Below are 15,763 nucleotides of genomic sequence, written 5' to 3' on the forward strand. Positions count from 1 at the left end.
CCTCATGTAGAAATGGCTAATGTGGAAATATGTTTAACATGATAATAAACATGTATAACCTCTATCAGATTACTTGCTGCCTTGGGGAGGGGGGAGGCAAAAGATGGAGGGAGAAAAAGTTAGAATTCAAAATATTACAAAAATGAATGTTGAAAACTATCTTTACATGTAATTGGGGGAGAGTACTATTAAGTTTTTTTTTTTTTTTTTTTAATGACAACCTCTGTGCCCCAGAAACCTAAGACTGTTGATCTGCACTGGTGAAGGGAACTTCTATGGCAAGTTCCTTACAATGATGAAATCAAAGCTCTAAATCAAACCAAACCAAACATTTATCCCTCTAAATTTTATCTGGCTGGTTTGGGCTTGGTTACGAGCACTGATACTTCAGCCTCTCAAGATCCTTTTGATTTTACTATCTCTGATATAAAGTTCACATTAAGAAGCATGAGAGAGAACAATATTTGTACTAACAAGCTAGTAGAGAGTAGAACTGAAATCCACCTCAGTTTCCTCAACTAGCAGAGAGAAGATAACAATCAGGCTAAATCGCAGGTTTTCAGGGATGCAAGTGCTCACAAAATTAAAAAAAAAAAAAAAAGAGAGAGAGAGAGAGAGAGAGAGAGAAAGATAAACTTGTTTTGGAGATCTGCTTGCCATGCCATATGTTGTGGTTAATATTCAACTTGGCACTTTATTTTAGACCATCATTTGTTATTTTTTAGTCATTTCAGTGCTAATTTTCTGCATGTGTATTAAGTCAAGTCTCTTTAAAAAAAAATCAGAACATCCTTGAGAGCAGGGACTGCATCAGTAACATTTCTAACTAGCTGTCTCTTAGGTGTCCATACTCTCTCAAGATGAATCACTATCTATCCCAAAGGCTTACCAAAATCTGTGGTGTTGCTTAAGCTGATTCTCTCATCTGGAATGCTCTCCTCCATATACTTTATTTCTAGAAGCCCCCCCCCCCCCCCCCCCCCGTACAACAGATCTCTTCTGAATTAATGATACTAACTGCCTACATCAATCAGAAAAGTGTTTATTACCTTGGCATGTCTTATACTATGATTTAATCAAATATTTTTATTTAAATGTTCATGTATTTATGCTCTCTTTCTAAACTGATTGGAAACTGCTTAAGGATAAGGACCACAGCTAATATTTATTATGAAAGTGTCTTATATAAAGAAGGTGCTAATATATATCTGTTGACTGGTTGACAGTACTCAATAAGGTAGCTGTTAAATAAGTATTCTAGCAGGAAAAAATTATTTAGAAGTAAAATAGGGGAAAGGGAGTCAAAAAAAAATTAAAAGGTAAGATGGCCTTACTATATGGCATAGGGAGAGAGTAAAGAAAGCCAATAAACAACATATGTTAATAATCATACTTAAATGAGACTAAATGAGCATGGCTGAAACCAGCAGCAATTGGAGAGCTTGGAATTTCTAAGATCTAGGGTATTTCACAAGATTCCTTCCATATTGTTAGTAAATCTTGTAGTTTTTTGAACCAGAAGGTTCATTCAGTACTAGGACACACTCAAGTGATTTGCAAAAGGTAATGGGAATTGGAAACTTTCTGCCTGATCCCAGATACCCTGCCAATTCTCTATGTAAGCCTGGGTTCTTAATGTGTGTGCAGTGTTTCAACGGTTGGTCAAACAGTGGTCTTTTCAGACACACACAAACAGAGGGTAGTCACCATCTGGATTTTTTAGACTGAAATACAATTAATACAGTGTGAACCAGGGTAATGCAAGTTAATGAAGAACAAGGGTTTCTCTCATTTAAAGTTCAGGTAGCTTTTTTTTAATAACAACCTTGAAAATCATGCAATTCAGGTCTTCAGCAAAACAGTATACCATTATATTACTTCTTCCCTCAAAGACTTAAAATCCCTTTCTTTAGATACTGTGTGTTCATATAATCTGTCTAATTCTCTTTTGTAGAAAAGTTGTTGGCTTGTTGTTGGCTGTGACAAGATGACAAAACCTGAAATGCTGCTCCATTCTCTCTTTCAAAATGTTTCCCATGAGTGCTATGATTCAGTGAAAAAGGTTCCCTTAATAAATATCTTCTGTATGTGGTATCTTCACAGCAAAAAATATTTCCTGAATGGAGTGGCTGCCCATCAGTTGGACAATGGCCAAATAAGTTTTGATATATGAATGTAATGGAATATTATTGTTCTATAAGAAATAATGAGCAGGCTGATTTCAGTAAAATCTCAAAAGACTTACATAAATAAGATGCTGACTGCAGTGAGCAAAACTAGGAAATCACTGCACACAGAACAATAAAATGATGTGATGATCAACTGTGATGGACTTAGCTCTTTTCAACAATGAGGTGATTCAAGGCAATTCCAAAAGACACGGGATGGAAAATGTCAGTTGCATCCAGAGAGAGTACTACAGAAACTGAATGAATGAGGATTGAAGCATGATAGTTTCACCTTTTTGTTTATTTTCTTTTTCTCATGATCTTTTCCCACCCTTCAGTCTGATTTTTCTTACACAACATGACAAATATAGAAATATGTTTAAAGGACTGCATATATATCAGATTGCTTGCTGTCTTGGGGAGAGAGGGAGAAAAACTTAGAACATAGAGTTGTACAAAAATGAATGTTGAAAACTATCTTTGTATGTATTTAGAAAAATAAAATACTATTAAAAGAAAGAAAGTATTTCCTGGAGAAAAGGAAATGCCACTTTTCCTGAGAAGTCTTCCTTCACAGTTCAATCTTTAGCACAAAGATCCAGATGAGTGCCCCCTTATCTGGATCTCTCCAAATTCTTTCTGTTCACAGGCTACCATGAGAAAACTACTTCCCCAAGTACTCACCAGCCTCCTCCCCCCCCCAAAAAAAAGGAAAAAAAAGTGCTATAATTGTTACTCTTCAGATCACATTCCTTCCTTTCTCTTCCTTTATATTCTCTTCCTAACCCAGACATGGTTTAGTAGGGAGACTACAATCTCTATAGTGATTTCAAGGAAAATCCTATCTTTCTGTTGGGTGAAATGAGAGAGGAGAAGAAATAAAAAGGAACCAAGGAATGAAAGAAAGGAGGGAGGAAGAAAAGATAGAAGAATCTTGTCTCGCTGATGGTTTTTAGGGAATAATTTGTCAGCTGGTGCATAAACCACCTTGAAACTTTTATCTGTGGTTGGAGATATTTGGCTGACTGATATCTCTTCTACACTGTAATATTTTGGGGGGCAAGGAAAGTAACTTTTAGGCTAGTTTCATACAGTGTATATATCATGTGTTTGTAATGACTGTGTTCATTCAACATTTAATAAATGATCAATAAATAAAAAGTACTACAGATAGAAAAATGAAAATAATTCTTGCCCTCAACGAGTTTATATCCTATAGAGTATACCACAAGAAACAAGTAAATGCATGATGAATTGAGGAAGAAGATAGCTCTATTTAAAAAAGCAATCAATAAAAAAACATTTAAGGGCAGCTAGATAGCACAGCAGATAGAGTACCAGCCCTGAAGTCAGGAGGACCTGAGCTCAAATCTGGCTTCAGACACTTAACACTTTCTAGCTGTGTGACCCTGGGCAAGTCACTCAACCCCTATTGCGTCAGCCAAAAAAAAAAAAAAAAAATCTATTAAGTACCTACTATGTGCTAAAGATCAGAGATGATCTCTGCACTCAAGGAGTTTATAATCTAACAGGGGAGAGAACATGCCAACAAATATACACAAAGCAAGCTGTATACAAGATAAATAGGAAATAATTAATAGAAGAAAGAAAGTGGAATTAAGAGGGATGAAGAAAGGCTTTCTATAGAAGGCAGAATTTGAGTTGGGATTTAAAGGAAGCCAAGAAGGTCATTAATAGGAATAAAGGAGGGAAGAGTATTTTAGGCATGGAAGATAGCCAGAGAAAATGCCCCAAGTTGAGAGATGGAGTATCTTGTTCATGGAACAAGATAGGAGGCCAGTAACACTAGAGTAAAGAATATGTTTCAGGGAGTAAGATATAAGTCTAGAAAAGTAGGAGGGGGATATGTTATGAAGTACTTTGAATACAAAACACATTATCTTGTTTTTGATCCTGTAGAAATATGAAAGCTACTGGAATTTATTTGGGGGTGAGAGAAAGGTAAGGTGTTATGTAACATGGTCAGATTTATGCTTTAGGAAAATCACTTTAGTGAATGAATGGAAGATGGACTGGAAAGGAAGAGTCTTATGGCAGGCAGACCCACCAGCAACAATCCAAAAGCAAGATGCCAAAAGCCCGAGCTACAATAATGGTAATGTCATAGGAGAGAAGGGGGCAATATTTAAGAGATATGAGATCAATAGGTCTTGGATATGGGCAAGAGAGAATGAGGAAACTGGGATGATTCCCAGTTTTCCCTCTCTAGTAATAGGGAAGACAGAAACAGGGAGGGGAAGATATATTTCATTTTGAACATATTGAGTTTAAGATGTCCATTCAGTTTAAAATGTCTGAAAGGCAGGCAGAAATACAATAATGTAGGTCAGCTGTGAGATTGGGGCAGGAAAGATAATTTTGAGAAGCATTCACACAGAAATGAAAATTAAATCCATTGGAGATATAAGATCGCCAAGTATTATAAAAGCAGAAAATAATCCAGTGTGACAGAACCCTTAGGGTTCCCTACACTTAAAAGAGTGTTTTTTGGAGAAGGACACAGCAAAGGAGACAGAGAAGGAGTAGTCAGATAGGCAGGAAGAGAACAATAGAGAGTAGTATGTCATAAAGACCTAAAGAGAAGAGAGTATCAAGGAAGAGAAAAGGATCAACAGTGTCAAAGTTTGCAGAGAACACAGATTGGCTTAAATGACAAGAAAAGAAAATGGCAAACGTCAGAAGGGATGTGGGAAAACTGGGACACTAATGCATTGCTGGTGGAACTGTGACAGATCCAGCCATTTTGGAGAGCAATTTAGAACTACACCCAAAAAGCTATAAAACTGTGCATACTCTGATCCAGCAGTGTCACTATTTGTCTGTATCCCAGAGATCCTAAATAAGAGAAAAGGACTGGCATGTGCAAAAATGTTTATGGCAGCCCTTTTTGTAATGGCAAAGAACTGGGACACTGAGTGGATGTCCATCAGGTGGGAAATGGCTGAATATGTTATGGTATATAAATATTATGCAATATTATTGTTCTATAAGAAACAATCAGCAGAAGATTTCAGAGAGGCGTGGAGAGACTTCCATGAACTAATGCTGAGTGAAGTGAGTAGAACCAAGAGAATATTATACACAGCAACAACAAGATTATATGATGAACAACTGTGATGGACTTGGCTCTTTTCAACAATGAAGTGATTCAAGGTAATTCCAATAAACTTGGAATGGAAAATGCCATCCACATCCAGAGAGAGAACTATAGAGACTGTGGATTAAGGAAAGTGTTTTCACTTTTTTTGTTGTTCTGTTGTCTGCTTGGTTTTGTTTTCTTGTGTTTTTTCCCTTTTGATTTGGTTTTTCTTGTGCAGCATGATGAACATGGAAGTATGTTTAATAGAACTGCACGTGTTTAACTTATATCAGATTGCTTGCTGTTTTGAGCACAAGGGAGAGGGTGTGGAAAGAAGGAGAAAAATTTAGAATCCAAGGTTTTGCGCAGGTAAATGCTGAAAACTATCTTTGCATGTAATTGGAAAAATAAAATACTATTTTTAAAAAGTGTTGCAGAGTGGTCAAGAAAAATGAGGATTGAAAAAAGGAACATTGGATTTGTCAACTAAGAGACCATTAGCTTTCCATAAAAGACATTTCCCTTAAAAGAATCTAAGGATTGGATTATGAGAGGAAGAGGTGATAAAGAAGAACATTCTACATAAGCAGCCGACAGTCGGTGCAATGGCAGAGGAGTGGAAGATAGAATGCCAATTTCAAGGAACAGCAAATACCAAATCTAGGTCGGTTTGGCAGGAACATAGGTGATGAGGTCAATAATGCCAAATAAGTTTGGAAAAGAAAGCTAGAGCCAGGCTTTAAATTTGAAAGACTTTATAGTCAGACCTACACTCTAGGAAGATTTTATTTATTTATTTGTTTGTTTGTTTATTTATTCATTCATTCATTCATTTATTTATTTATTTGTTTTGGCAGCACTGGAATGAAGAGAGACAGGAAGGAAAAAAGAGCCAGTAGACAGGGAGAAAATGAAGATTATGTGGGGGGGGGGGGGAGGGAGGAAGAGGAGGAAGGAAAGGAATGATTGATGGAGGAAGTTTTTCGAGAAGTCAAATCAGATGAACATGGTCTTGCCAAGAAGAGTCATCTCTTCCTCAGAAATAAAAGCAGAGGAAGAATGAGGGATAACATAGAAAAGATGTGAAGAAAGAAGAGACTGTCTGAAAAAAAAGATAGCCTCTACTTTCTTTGTAAGTACTAGAAAGAAAGCAAGTCAAGAGAAAAATGAATTGATTCATTCTTCTCTTCTAGTACCTGATCATTTTGTTACTCTGAATTACACAATAATTCTGTTTCATCTTTTTTTCTTATCAATGGTTCATTCCAAAGCTAGATTCCTAAGCACATACTAAAAACAACTGTCATAGAACATTCCTTGCCTTAATTAAGTATGTCCTTCTAAGTCAATGTAAATTATTATATGCAACAACTCACTTGTGCCATTAGCCAAGCCACTATGGTTCTGACTCTTCGCTGGTTGCCGGTGTCGATTCCTGCTACTGGGGCTCTGTTCAACATTTGTTGTGGCTCTGGTTGGTCCAACAGGATGTCTGTGTGTCCTTGGGAATCAAAGAATAAAAAAGATGTGAACTATTATGAGAAAGAGGCATCTCCCAATGGAAGAAATTGTTTTCTTTTTCTTACCCATATATTGTAACCATGTGTTTTTATCAAAGGCCTTTTGAATTAAGACCTCGCAGTCACCCCTGCAGACTATTAAGACTACCCACAAAAGGAGACCCAGAGGAGTTTCTTTATCGGTCAACATAATGATTAGATCAAATATGCATATATATTTTTCAGATTCTTACTGAAAGGATCCCCATATTTTCTAGATTCAGAGGATGCTTGCTTGCCCCCTCTGACAAGGTGAGGCCATAATGATATTTTGGCTAAACTCAACTCTTCTCATCCTCAGCCCAGTACATAAAACTGTTAAGTTACAAAACCAAGTTTCTCTGAGAAGAGGACTCCCAACTAGGAGTACAGAGAAACATCAACAGCTGAAAACAAGACTGGTGAAAATGGGTACTGGACAAATATGACCTATAAAAACAAAACTTTAATATGGATTTTTTTCCCCCTGAGGCTGGGGTTAAGTGACTTGCCCAGGGTCACACAGCTAGGAAGTGTTAAGTGTCTGAGACCAGATTTGAACTCGGGTCCTCCTGAATTCAAGGCTGGTGCTCTATCTACTGTGCCACCTAGCTGCCCCAATATGGATTTTTTTAAACTCAATTTTCTTTCTTAAATTCTTTATGTCAAACAAAATAAAAAGCTTTAAGTCCCTTCCCACTCAAGGGAAAAAATGTTTAACATCACTGAGCCTTTAGGATACCTTCAGCCAAGCACATACACTGAGAGCACGGCTTTGATTTTTGACATCTATAGCAGAGTGGGGGAGGCAATAACTGGGGGAGACCAAGTTGGTTGCTCCTGGTTTTATTTCAGTCGAGAATCCCTTTAAAAGGCAAAATCCATTTCAATTATTCATTCTATATGTAGCCCTCAGAAAAGGGCTGAGAGGGCTTAGGCAGAGAAGAGCTGCTGAGGTAACAGAGAACCTGCCCCATCAGCCCTGCTACACCCTTGGGTTCAGAGAAGCCTATAATTACTTGCAGTTGCCCGGACTCCTTGTCCCCTAGTAGCGCAGCTGGGTATGACAACTGGGTGGAGTTCATTACCCTCCTCAGTCCCATATTCTACTCCCTCTTCCACAAAAGGGTGTGTGGTCAAAGTCAAGAGAGAAGAGTTTAAGAAGCATTTAACCACTAATGACAGCAGTTTAGCTTGTATATGGAGGAGCAGTGTCTGCTTTATTCTCCTCCCCACTCCACCCCCACAAGAAACCAGAAGCAGCTGGGACCATTTTGGATAAGATCACAGCCTCACCCCTGTACCCCTCCCCAGATTCTTTCCTTCCCCTAAATCTGGGGTTTCCAATTTTTCACTCCACTATTAAATTTAAAATAAAACAACCTTGAAAGAGAATAACTAGAGAGCTGGGGAAAATGTTCTACTTAGCTCAGTTTCCTTCACTAAAGACTTTGATCAGATCAAACCTTAACGATGGAGCTCTATCTTGATTAGAATCTGGCCCCAAAGCTCAAACCATCACAGCCCCCATACACAAAAAAAGCACCACTGAAAACTGCAGTGGTGTGTTTGGGGATGAGCTAGGCTTTCATCACAGACAACTGAGTGCAGACGCTGCCAGCAACCTCAAACCTGGCCTGATCCCCCACTTTTGGAGAGGGAGAAATATTCAGTCTCCTTGGCAACCCGAGACTAGTCTGAATATCAATAGCTAAGGCAGCCAAAATCCCAGATGTAATCAGTACTGTCTCTGGCTAGAGGAACCCCAGCTCACTTTGCAGAGAGCCCAAATCTCAAATATGAATTCTGATCCCAAACAAGAGGCAGACACTTTCCTATCAAAACTCTTTCCCTTAAGAAAATGCTAATTCTATCATCAAGATAGCTATTCTCATCCAGGGGTCCCTTAGCTATCTCAGGAAGTGGCTCAATTGTTGATGAAGAGAAACATCAAGACAAGCAACAACAAAAAGTGGCAAAATCAAGCATGATCAGATACACAACTATGAAGTTTATTCATTTATCTAAGTAAAATGGATGGCCAAAATGGAAAAACCAACCAACAAGCATTTGTCATTGCTAAAGTTCATTCATGTCCAACTCTTTGTGACCCCATGAACTACAGCCCACCAGGCCCTTCTCTCCTCCCCTATTTCTCAAAGTCTATCCAAGCTCCCATTCACTGTTTCCAAAACGCTATTTATCATCTCATCCTCTGCTGTCCTTTTTTCTTATTACCTTCAGTCTTTTCTAGCATCAGGGTTTTTGTTATTTTGTTTTTTTCCAGTAAATCCAGTAATTTTCTCACTATAAGACCAATGTAGTTAAGCTTCAGCTTCAGTATTTTATCTTCCAGTAAGTATTCTGAATTAATTTCTTTAAGTATTGACTTATTTGATCTCCTTGCTATCCAACAGACTCTCAAAAGTACTCAGCTTTCCTTATATAGTCCAGCTCTCATAATCATTCATTGCTATTGAAAAAAACCATAGCATTAACTGTCTGGACTTTTGTCAGAAAGATGATGTCCACTGTCCAGATTTTCCAGAACTTTCTTTCCAAGGAGCAGGTGTCTTTTAATTTCAGGACTGCCATCTGCAGTGATATTAGAAAGTGAGGAGACCAAATGCCAAGATCTTAGTATTTTTGATGTTAAGCTTAATATTTATTAAGCATTTACTAAGTATTGTGGTGAATCTCTAATAACAAGTCTGGTCCTATCAAGATTTGGAAGACAATATGGGATAATGCTGGACTGAGAGGATTGAATTCCAGTTCTGCCATGCCAACTTTCTAGATTCTGAGAGAGTCACTCCATTGGACTTTGCTCCCTCCATCTTTAAATGAGTAGGCTGGCCTAGATCACAGCATCACAAAATCACAGATTTCCACCAACGGTGGAACCTTAGTGGTGAACTCTCTCATTTATAGACAAGGAAACTGAGGTTCTGAAAGGTAAAATTACTTGCCCAAAGTCACAAAGTCTATCATACTATAATATTTACAGAAGACAGGACTAACTGAATAAGCATAAATGTTCCCCAAATCTAACTTGTACTACAAATCATAAAACTCTAACAGATTAGTCCCAAACAGTTATTAGCTTGCTGATCTCCTGCCCGTCTCCTACAAGTCCTCTTAACTGTTATTGTCTTTTAATAGCAGCATGGAAACAAATTTTAGTGGGACCAGGCCAACTTCCAGCAAGACCGGCCCAGAGGGAAAATAGGCACTTAAAATAGAAGCAAAAAAAAAAAAAAAAAAAAGGTGGGGGGGAAGTGGGGAAGGGAGGGAGAAGATACTGCTTCTCCCATTCAGAGAAATAAAAATGAGAGAGACAATCCCAATCCTCATGCTCTCTCCATACCAACCTCCCCAGTAAAATGTAGGTTAAACCTGAGCTGGGGGCAGCAGGAGAGGACTGAGAAGAAAAAGTGAAAAGGAAAAGGAGCAATTCTGAGTTAAAATAGGCCCATTCCAGACATCCCACGCATAATTTATGACTCCTTTCCACACCCTGCCTCTAGGTTGCCAACCTCACAAAAGGCAGACAAGGTAAAAATAAATGTTTGTCAAGTCCATGGTGAGTTTCAGAAAGACAAAAGGATGCAGTTTTGTTTTTATTTTATTTTATTTTTTTGCTCCAATCAAGGGTGTGGAGCAGACATATCTGGCAAGGCTGATTTTTAGAACCAAAAAATTCGGCTTCAGTCGCACAAAATCGAAGCCAGCAATATTAGCACTCCATAAGAATGAGCCAACCTTACCACCACCCTGAGGAAAAGGGCCAGGGGACACAGCCCCAGTTCAGGGGAAAACAGTTTCACTACTTCAGTTTTATCCCTAAGCCCAAGAGAACAAGCCTCAATAGTCAACGGCTTTGAGGTGTCTTGAACAGAGAGAGCAGAACGTTCTGTAACTCCTGATTTGCTCCCATCCCAGACCAAATGCTAAAGATGTACTGTGCCCTCCCAACTTCCATCAAAGCCTCAAGAGAGACATAGCTCCTTTGTTTAGCTTTGACTGGGCTAGAACAGATTTCTGTATAAGACAGATCGAGGAAAGAATGGTACACAACTGAAGCGTAAAGTAGAAGAAAGAGAGGTAGAAACTAGAAATAGCTTATAGACTGACAATGATCACACAGACTGAGGAAAAAAGCTCAGAGAAGTGTTGCAAATCTCTTAGACAACCACCAAATGGGAGTTTCCAGAACAGAAGCCCCAGAGATAACATCATTCACAGAGAAAAAAAGGAAAAAGGGGCAAAAAACAAGAGAGAACCTCAGTCCAGCACTGAAAAGGACTTCCCATACTTTCTAGGCAAGTCACTCTATTTGCCCGTTTCCTACTTCAGAGGATTGTTGTGAAAATGAAATGAGAGAATCATTTTTGGGGAAGAAGCCACTTAGCATGTTACCTGGTACATAGTAGGCATCATATACATGCCTATTCTTTCCTCCTTTCCCATTCTCACATCATTTTTCTCCATCAGTTAAAGCAACACAGACATAGTAGACATAAAGAAATGTTTTATGTGAATATCTAATGATGCTGAGGAAGTTGAAGCACACACATAACCCAGAGGTCTGATTCCCATGACTGACTGGCTTTGTGGGTGTGCTAGATGCTAATGCTTTTAAATAAGTCTAATGAAGGGCAGCTTCCACCAGCCTGTCCCCGAAGCGTACCAACAGGGAAAGCTCTGTTACATAAACTAAGGGCTACTGAAATCCCCATTTTAGAGTTGAGGAAACTGAGGCAATAGGGTTCAGTGACTAGTTGAAGTTCACAGATCTTCCTGACTCCAGAGACACTCTCCACTATGCCACAACTGCTGCTGAATAGAGACAAAAAGAAAACTGAAAAAACCTTGAGAAGCTATGGGAACACTGGGAAGAAGGAAGTGTTAACTAGACCAGAGATGTCACACACAGTATCAGCCTTCTGGGATGCAGCCTGAATTGGATTAAAATGTAATTGAACATTCTGAACAAAATAAATAAAACACACATCAATAAATACCCGCAGGGATCTTTATATTCAAACCAGGGCCCCCAAAGGTCTAAGTCTGACACCACAAATCTAGGCCATGGAGGAGGAAGGGCAGCCCCTAAGGACACTAAACATAGGAGGGGAGGAAAAGGAAAGGAAATGCTAAGAAACCTTATTTTTAGAAATGAACATATTTCTAAGGCCCTGAATCCTGCTCCCCACAGCATGTCTTTATTTATATAAGGACCAACCAGCATGTGTTATGAGGCAGGGTTCAGAATCTCTGGCAACAAGGAATGGGAGAGAACCTGATTTTCAAAACTTTCAGCAGTCCCCCAAAATGCATTATCCTGATTCTCAGTTACCTCAGCAGGAAGATTCAACAGCACAGATATGAGCCAAAAGGAATATAGCTGATGCACCCAGGAGCCAAAATGGGGCCACGTGGAATCTTAAATAGATCCCTAAACTCAGGGCCTACTTATGAAAGGCACAGAAGCTAAAAGGAACCAAAGTATCAGCAAACCAAGTCAGTGTTATTTCCTCCCCTCTCAAGGAGCTTCTAGAACACTTCTGATTCTGCAGCCCCTCCTACTGTTTTCTTGCCCCCAACATCCCCAAGGTCAGAATCAATAGTATATTTAAAGCTAGATGGATAGATGGACTATCTCCCAGAAGAGCAAAGTCCAGTCTTCACATAGCACTATTCTTTATTATCAGAGTCTAGGGAGGAAAATCATCACCCAGAACTCTTCTCACCTATACCCACATACTAAAATTGTCAGAGATCATCTTGAAATATGAAGGAATTCTATCTGGCATCATAATTTGTTAGTTATACTTTCTTTTTTTAAAATAAGTTTTTATTGATGTTTTTTTTCTATAAGCCATAATTTTGCTCAGTATCTCTCCCCTCCCCACTCCTTCACAAAAGCATTCCCTATAAATAATAATGTTTTAAGGACGTCCCCTCTACCCCCAAAAAAGTCAAAATCAGCAAAACTAATCAATATACTGAAAAAAATCACAAGAACTTCACAATGTACCACACTCATAGTACTAGTTGTACTTTTCAACACATCCAAGCTTATACGAGGCAAGGCAAATGAAACAATAATTATAGAGCATTTAGCATAGTACCTTGGCACATAACAAGTGCTAGTATTATTAAATTGTTCAAATGGGAATCAGAGATTAATTTTAATTAACATGTAGCCAGAAGAAAAAACTGCCTTTTTAAGTCTCCTGCCTAGGATACAAACCCTAAGTATTAGCAGCTTTAATCCAAACTCACTGAAGAACTCCAACACCATATTTTATCCTAGTTTCAATGGGATGTGTCTCTTCCAGCTTTTTTGGCATAAAATCCTGCTCTCTAAAATCCCAGTAACAGATGGAGAAAATGATATTAGGGCAAAATTTGCAATTCTATGTGGCTGAAGAGCTCTGGAGTGGTAGGGAGAGGGACAACTACCCAAAAGCCAGACAGTATTCTTAGGTGTGAATGGGCAACACTTGGGCAGGATTAGGGCACATCTGCTTGGCAGAATAAAACATTCCAACATAGCTGCTCCTCTCTGATTCCAAAGCTAACTTTCAATTTGAAAGGCGAACGTTTAGATTAGATTTAGAAAGCATCAGTCAAGAAAAAAAGTTCAAAACAAAAAGACTAATCCCAGTGACAAACAAGCTGAGACGAGGAGTGTTTCAAACACAAACATGGGCGTGCAACTGGATGCCACACTGAGCTTCCAAAGACCTTTAGGCAGTGCTACAATAAAACACGGCCAGTATATGAGCCTTGGAGACCATGCCAAGAGTGACAAGATGCCCAAGAACATGGAACAGAATAGAGACTACTCAGTCAGCTCCCATTTCAGTTCTGTCAAATGAGGAAATGGGGAAAAAACTTAAACCAGACTAAGAGAGGAAGGATAGTTGTCCCTTTCAGAATAAGAATATGCAGAAATAATCTAGGTGGCGCAATGGATAGAGCACCAGCCCTGAAGTCAGGAGGACCTGAGTTCAAATCTGGTCTCAGACACTTAGGACTTTCTGGCTGTGTGATCCTGGACAAGTCACTTAACCCCAATTGCTTCAGCAAAAAAAAAAATAATAATAATACTAATAATAATCTGCAAGGATTCCCCTAACTTCTTGATACCGGCAAAAGCAAATCCAAATTCTATGATATGAATAAAAAATAAATTCGACAAAAAAGAATTTGCTTTATGATAATTTGTCTTCTATCAGAAAAAAATCACAAAGTACAAATTAACAGCAGAAATACTAACACCTAATGGGGCCAACACAAAAGCCTTCAGAGCAGGAGCTAGTGAAGAATGCACGCAGTAGGCTGCAGAATTCTACAGACTATTACCAAATTATCAGAAAAACCAGCTCTCTAAGAGAAAGGCAAGCTTATGAAGGAAGCCAGTCCTGCACAATTATTCAAGAGATGGAAAATATAAAAAGGTAGTACTCTTTAATGCTAATGACATCCTTCTGAGATCACCTCAAATTCTTCCTCAGTAGATCTTGCTTCTACAGTTGTTTACATGTTGTGTCCCCCCATTAGAACTCTATAAGGGCATGACCTCTTTTACAATCAATAAGTAAATAATTATTAAATGCTCCAGGTACTGTCCTAAGCACTGGGCATACAAAAAGAGGCAAAAGATAATTCCCTTCTTGGAGAAGCTTTCAAAGTAGTAAGGATGCAAACAAACATAGAAAGCATATATACAGAAAAGACAAATAGGTAATAATTAGCAAAGAAAAGGCATTAAGAGTTAGGCAAGACAACCTTAGAAAGTGGTATTGTACTTAAAGGGAGTGCCAATAGTCACCTTGGAGGAAAAAGAACAGCGAAATACAACACCCAGACCCCAGAGATTAAGAATATTACTTGATCAAAGAGTACATTTTTGGGAAGAAAAATGTAAGAAGACTGAAAAAGGTAGACTTTGTGTTTAATCCTGGAGGAAATAGGGAGCCACTGAGATTACTGAGTAGGGAGTGGCATGATTAGACTTGATTAGATTTAGTGGAAGGATGAACCAGAGAGGGAAGAGACACCAGGCAGGCAGATCTCCAGCAAGTTTTTATGATAGGGATGAGGGCCTGTACTAGAGTGAGGGCAGTGTCAGAAAAAAGAAAGGGTCATATTAGAAAAGTCAGCAGGACTTAGCAGAAACCTAGAGATGAGGGGATGAAGAGAGAGTAAAGAGTCCAAGATGACACCCAGGCTCTGAGCCTGAGAGATCGGAAGATAATGCCGCCTTCTACACTCAGAAAAGATAGGAGGGAAAGAGGGTTTGGGTAAGATAGATAATGAATTTATTTTTGGACATACTGAGCTTAAGATGTCACTGAATCTCCAGCAGTTTGAGAGGTCTGAAAAGCATCTGGAGATGTAAGACCACAAGTCAGCAAAGAGATAGGACAGATTAATTTCAGAATCCCAAGTTCAGAAAGGGTAAATTAGACTTCTGGGAGCTGATAAGATCACCAAGTAAAGTGGTAAGGAGGAAGAAAAGAGATCTAGGACAGTAGCCTTTGGGATAGAGGGTGTGATCTAGATATGAGTCCAGAAAAAAAGACAGAAAAAGCAGTCAGAGAAATAGGAGGGAGAACCACTGAGAGGATATTCTGAAAACCTAAGGAGAAGGGACAGATCAAAGAGGAGAGTGAGAGGAGAGTGATTAACCAATCAAAGGCTGCAAAGAAGCCAAAGGAGAAAAAGGATTGAGAAAAGGCCATTGGATCTGGCAACGAAGAGGTCACTAGTAATTCTGGAGAGAGCATTTTCCATGGAAAATGGAAGCCTCCCTATATGGGAGGAAAGTAGAGGCCCCTATTACAGACAACCTCTTCCAGTCTGGCCACAAAGAACAGAAGAAAAATAGGATGATAGTTAATGGAAAGGAAAGATCAAATGAGGGGTTGTTTTTTGTTGTTTTT

The 15,763-nt window shown here is 38.8% G+C and overlaps 1 protein-coding gene across 4 annotated transcripts in view; it reads right to left on the bottom strand.

Moving 5' to 3' along the window:
• Nucleotides 1-15,763, bottom strand: part of WWP2 (WW domain containing E3 ubiquitin protein ligase 2) — a 121,886-nt gene that overhangs the window by 58,548 nt on the left and 47,575 nt on the right. For all 4 annotated transcript variants that reach the window (XM_074286091.1, XM_074286092.1, XM_074286093.1 and 1 more), the window contains one exon: nt 6,645-6,769. In XM_074286091.1, coding sequence (XP_074142192.1) covers nt 6,645-6,769 — 125 coding nt within the window. The remainder of the gene's footprint in view (nt 1-6,644; nt 6,770-15,763) is intronic.

This window comes from Sminthopsis crassicaudata, chromosome 2 (genome assembly GCF_048593235.1).
Source record: "Sminthopsis crassicaudata isolate SCR6 chromosome 2, ASM4859323v1, whole genome shotgun sequence".
NCBI lineage: Eukaryota > Metazoa > Chordata > Mammalia > Dasyuromorphia > Dasyuridae > Sminthopsis > Sminthopsis crassicaudata.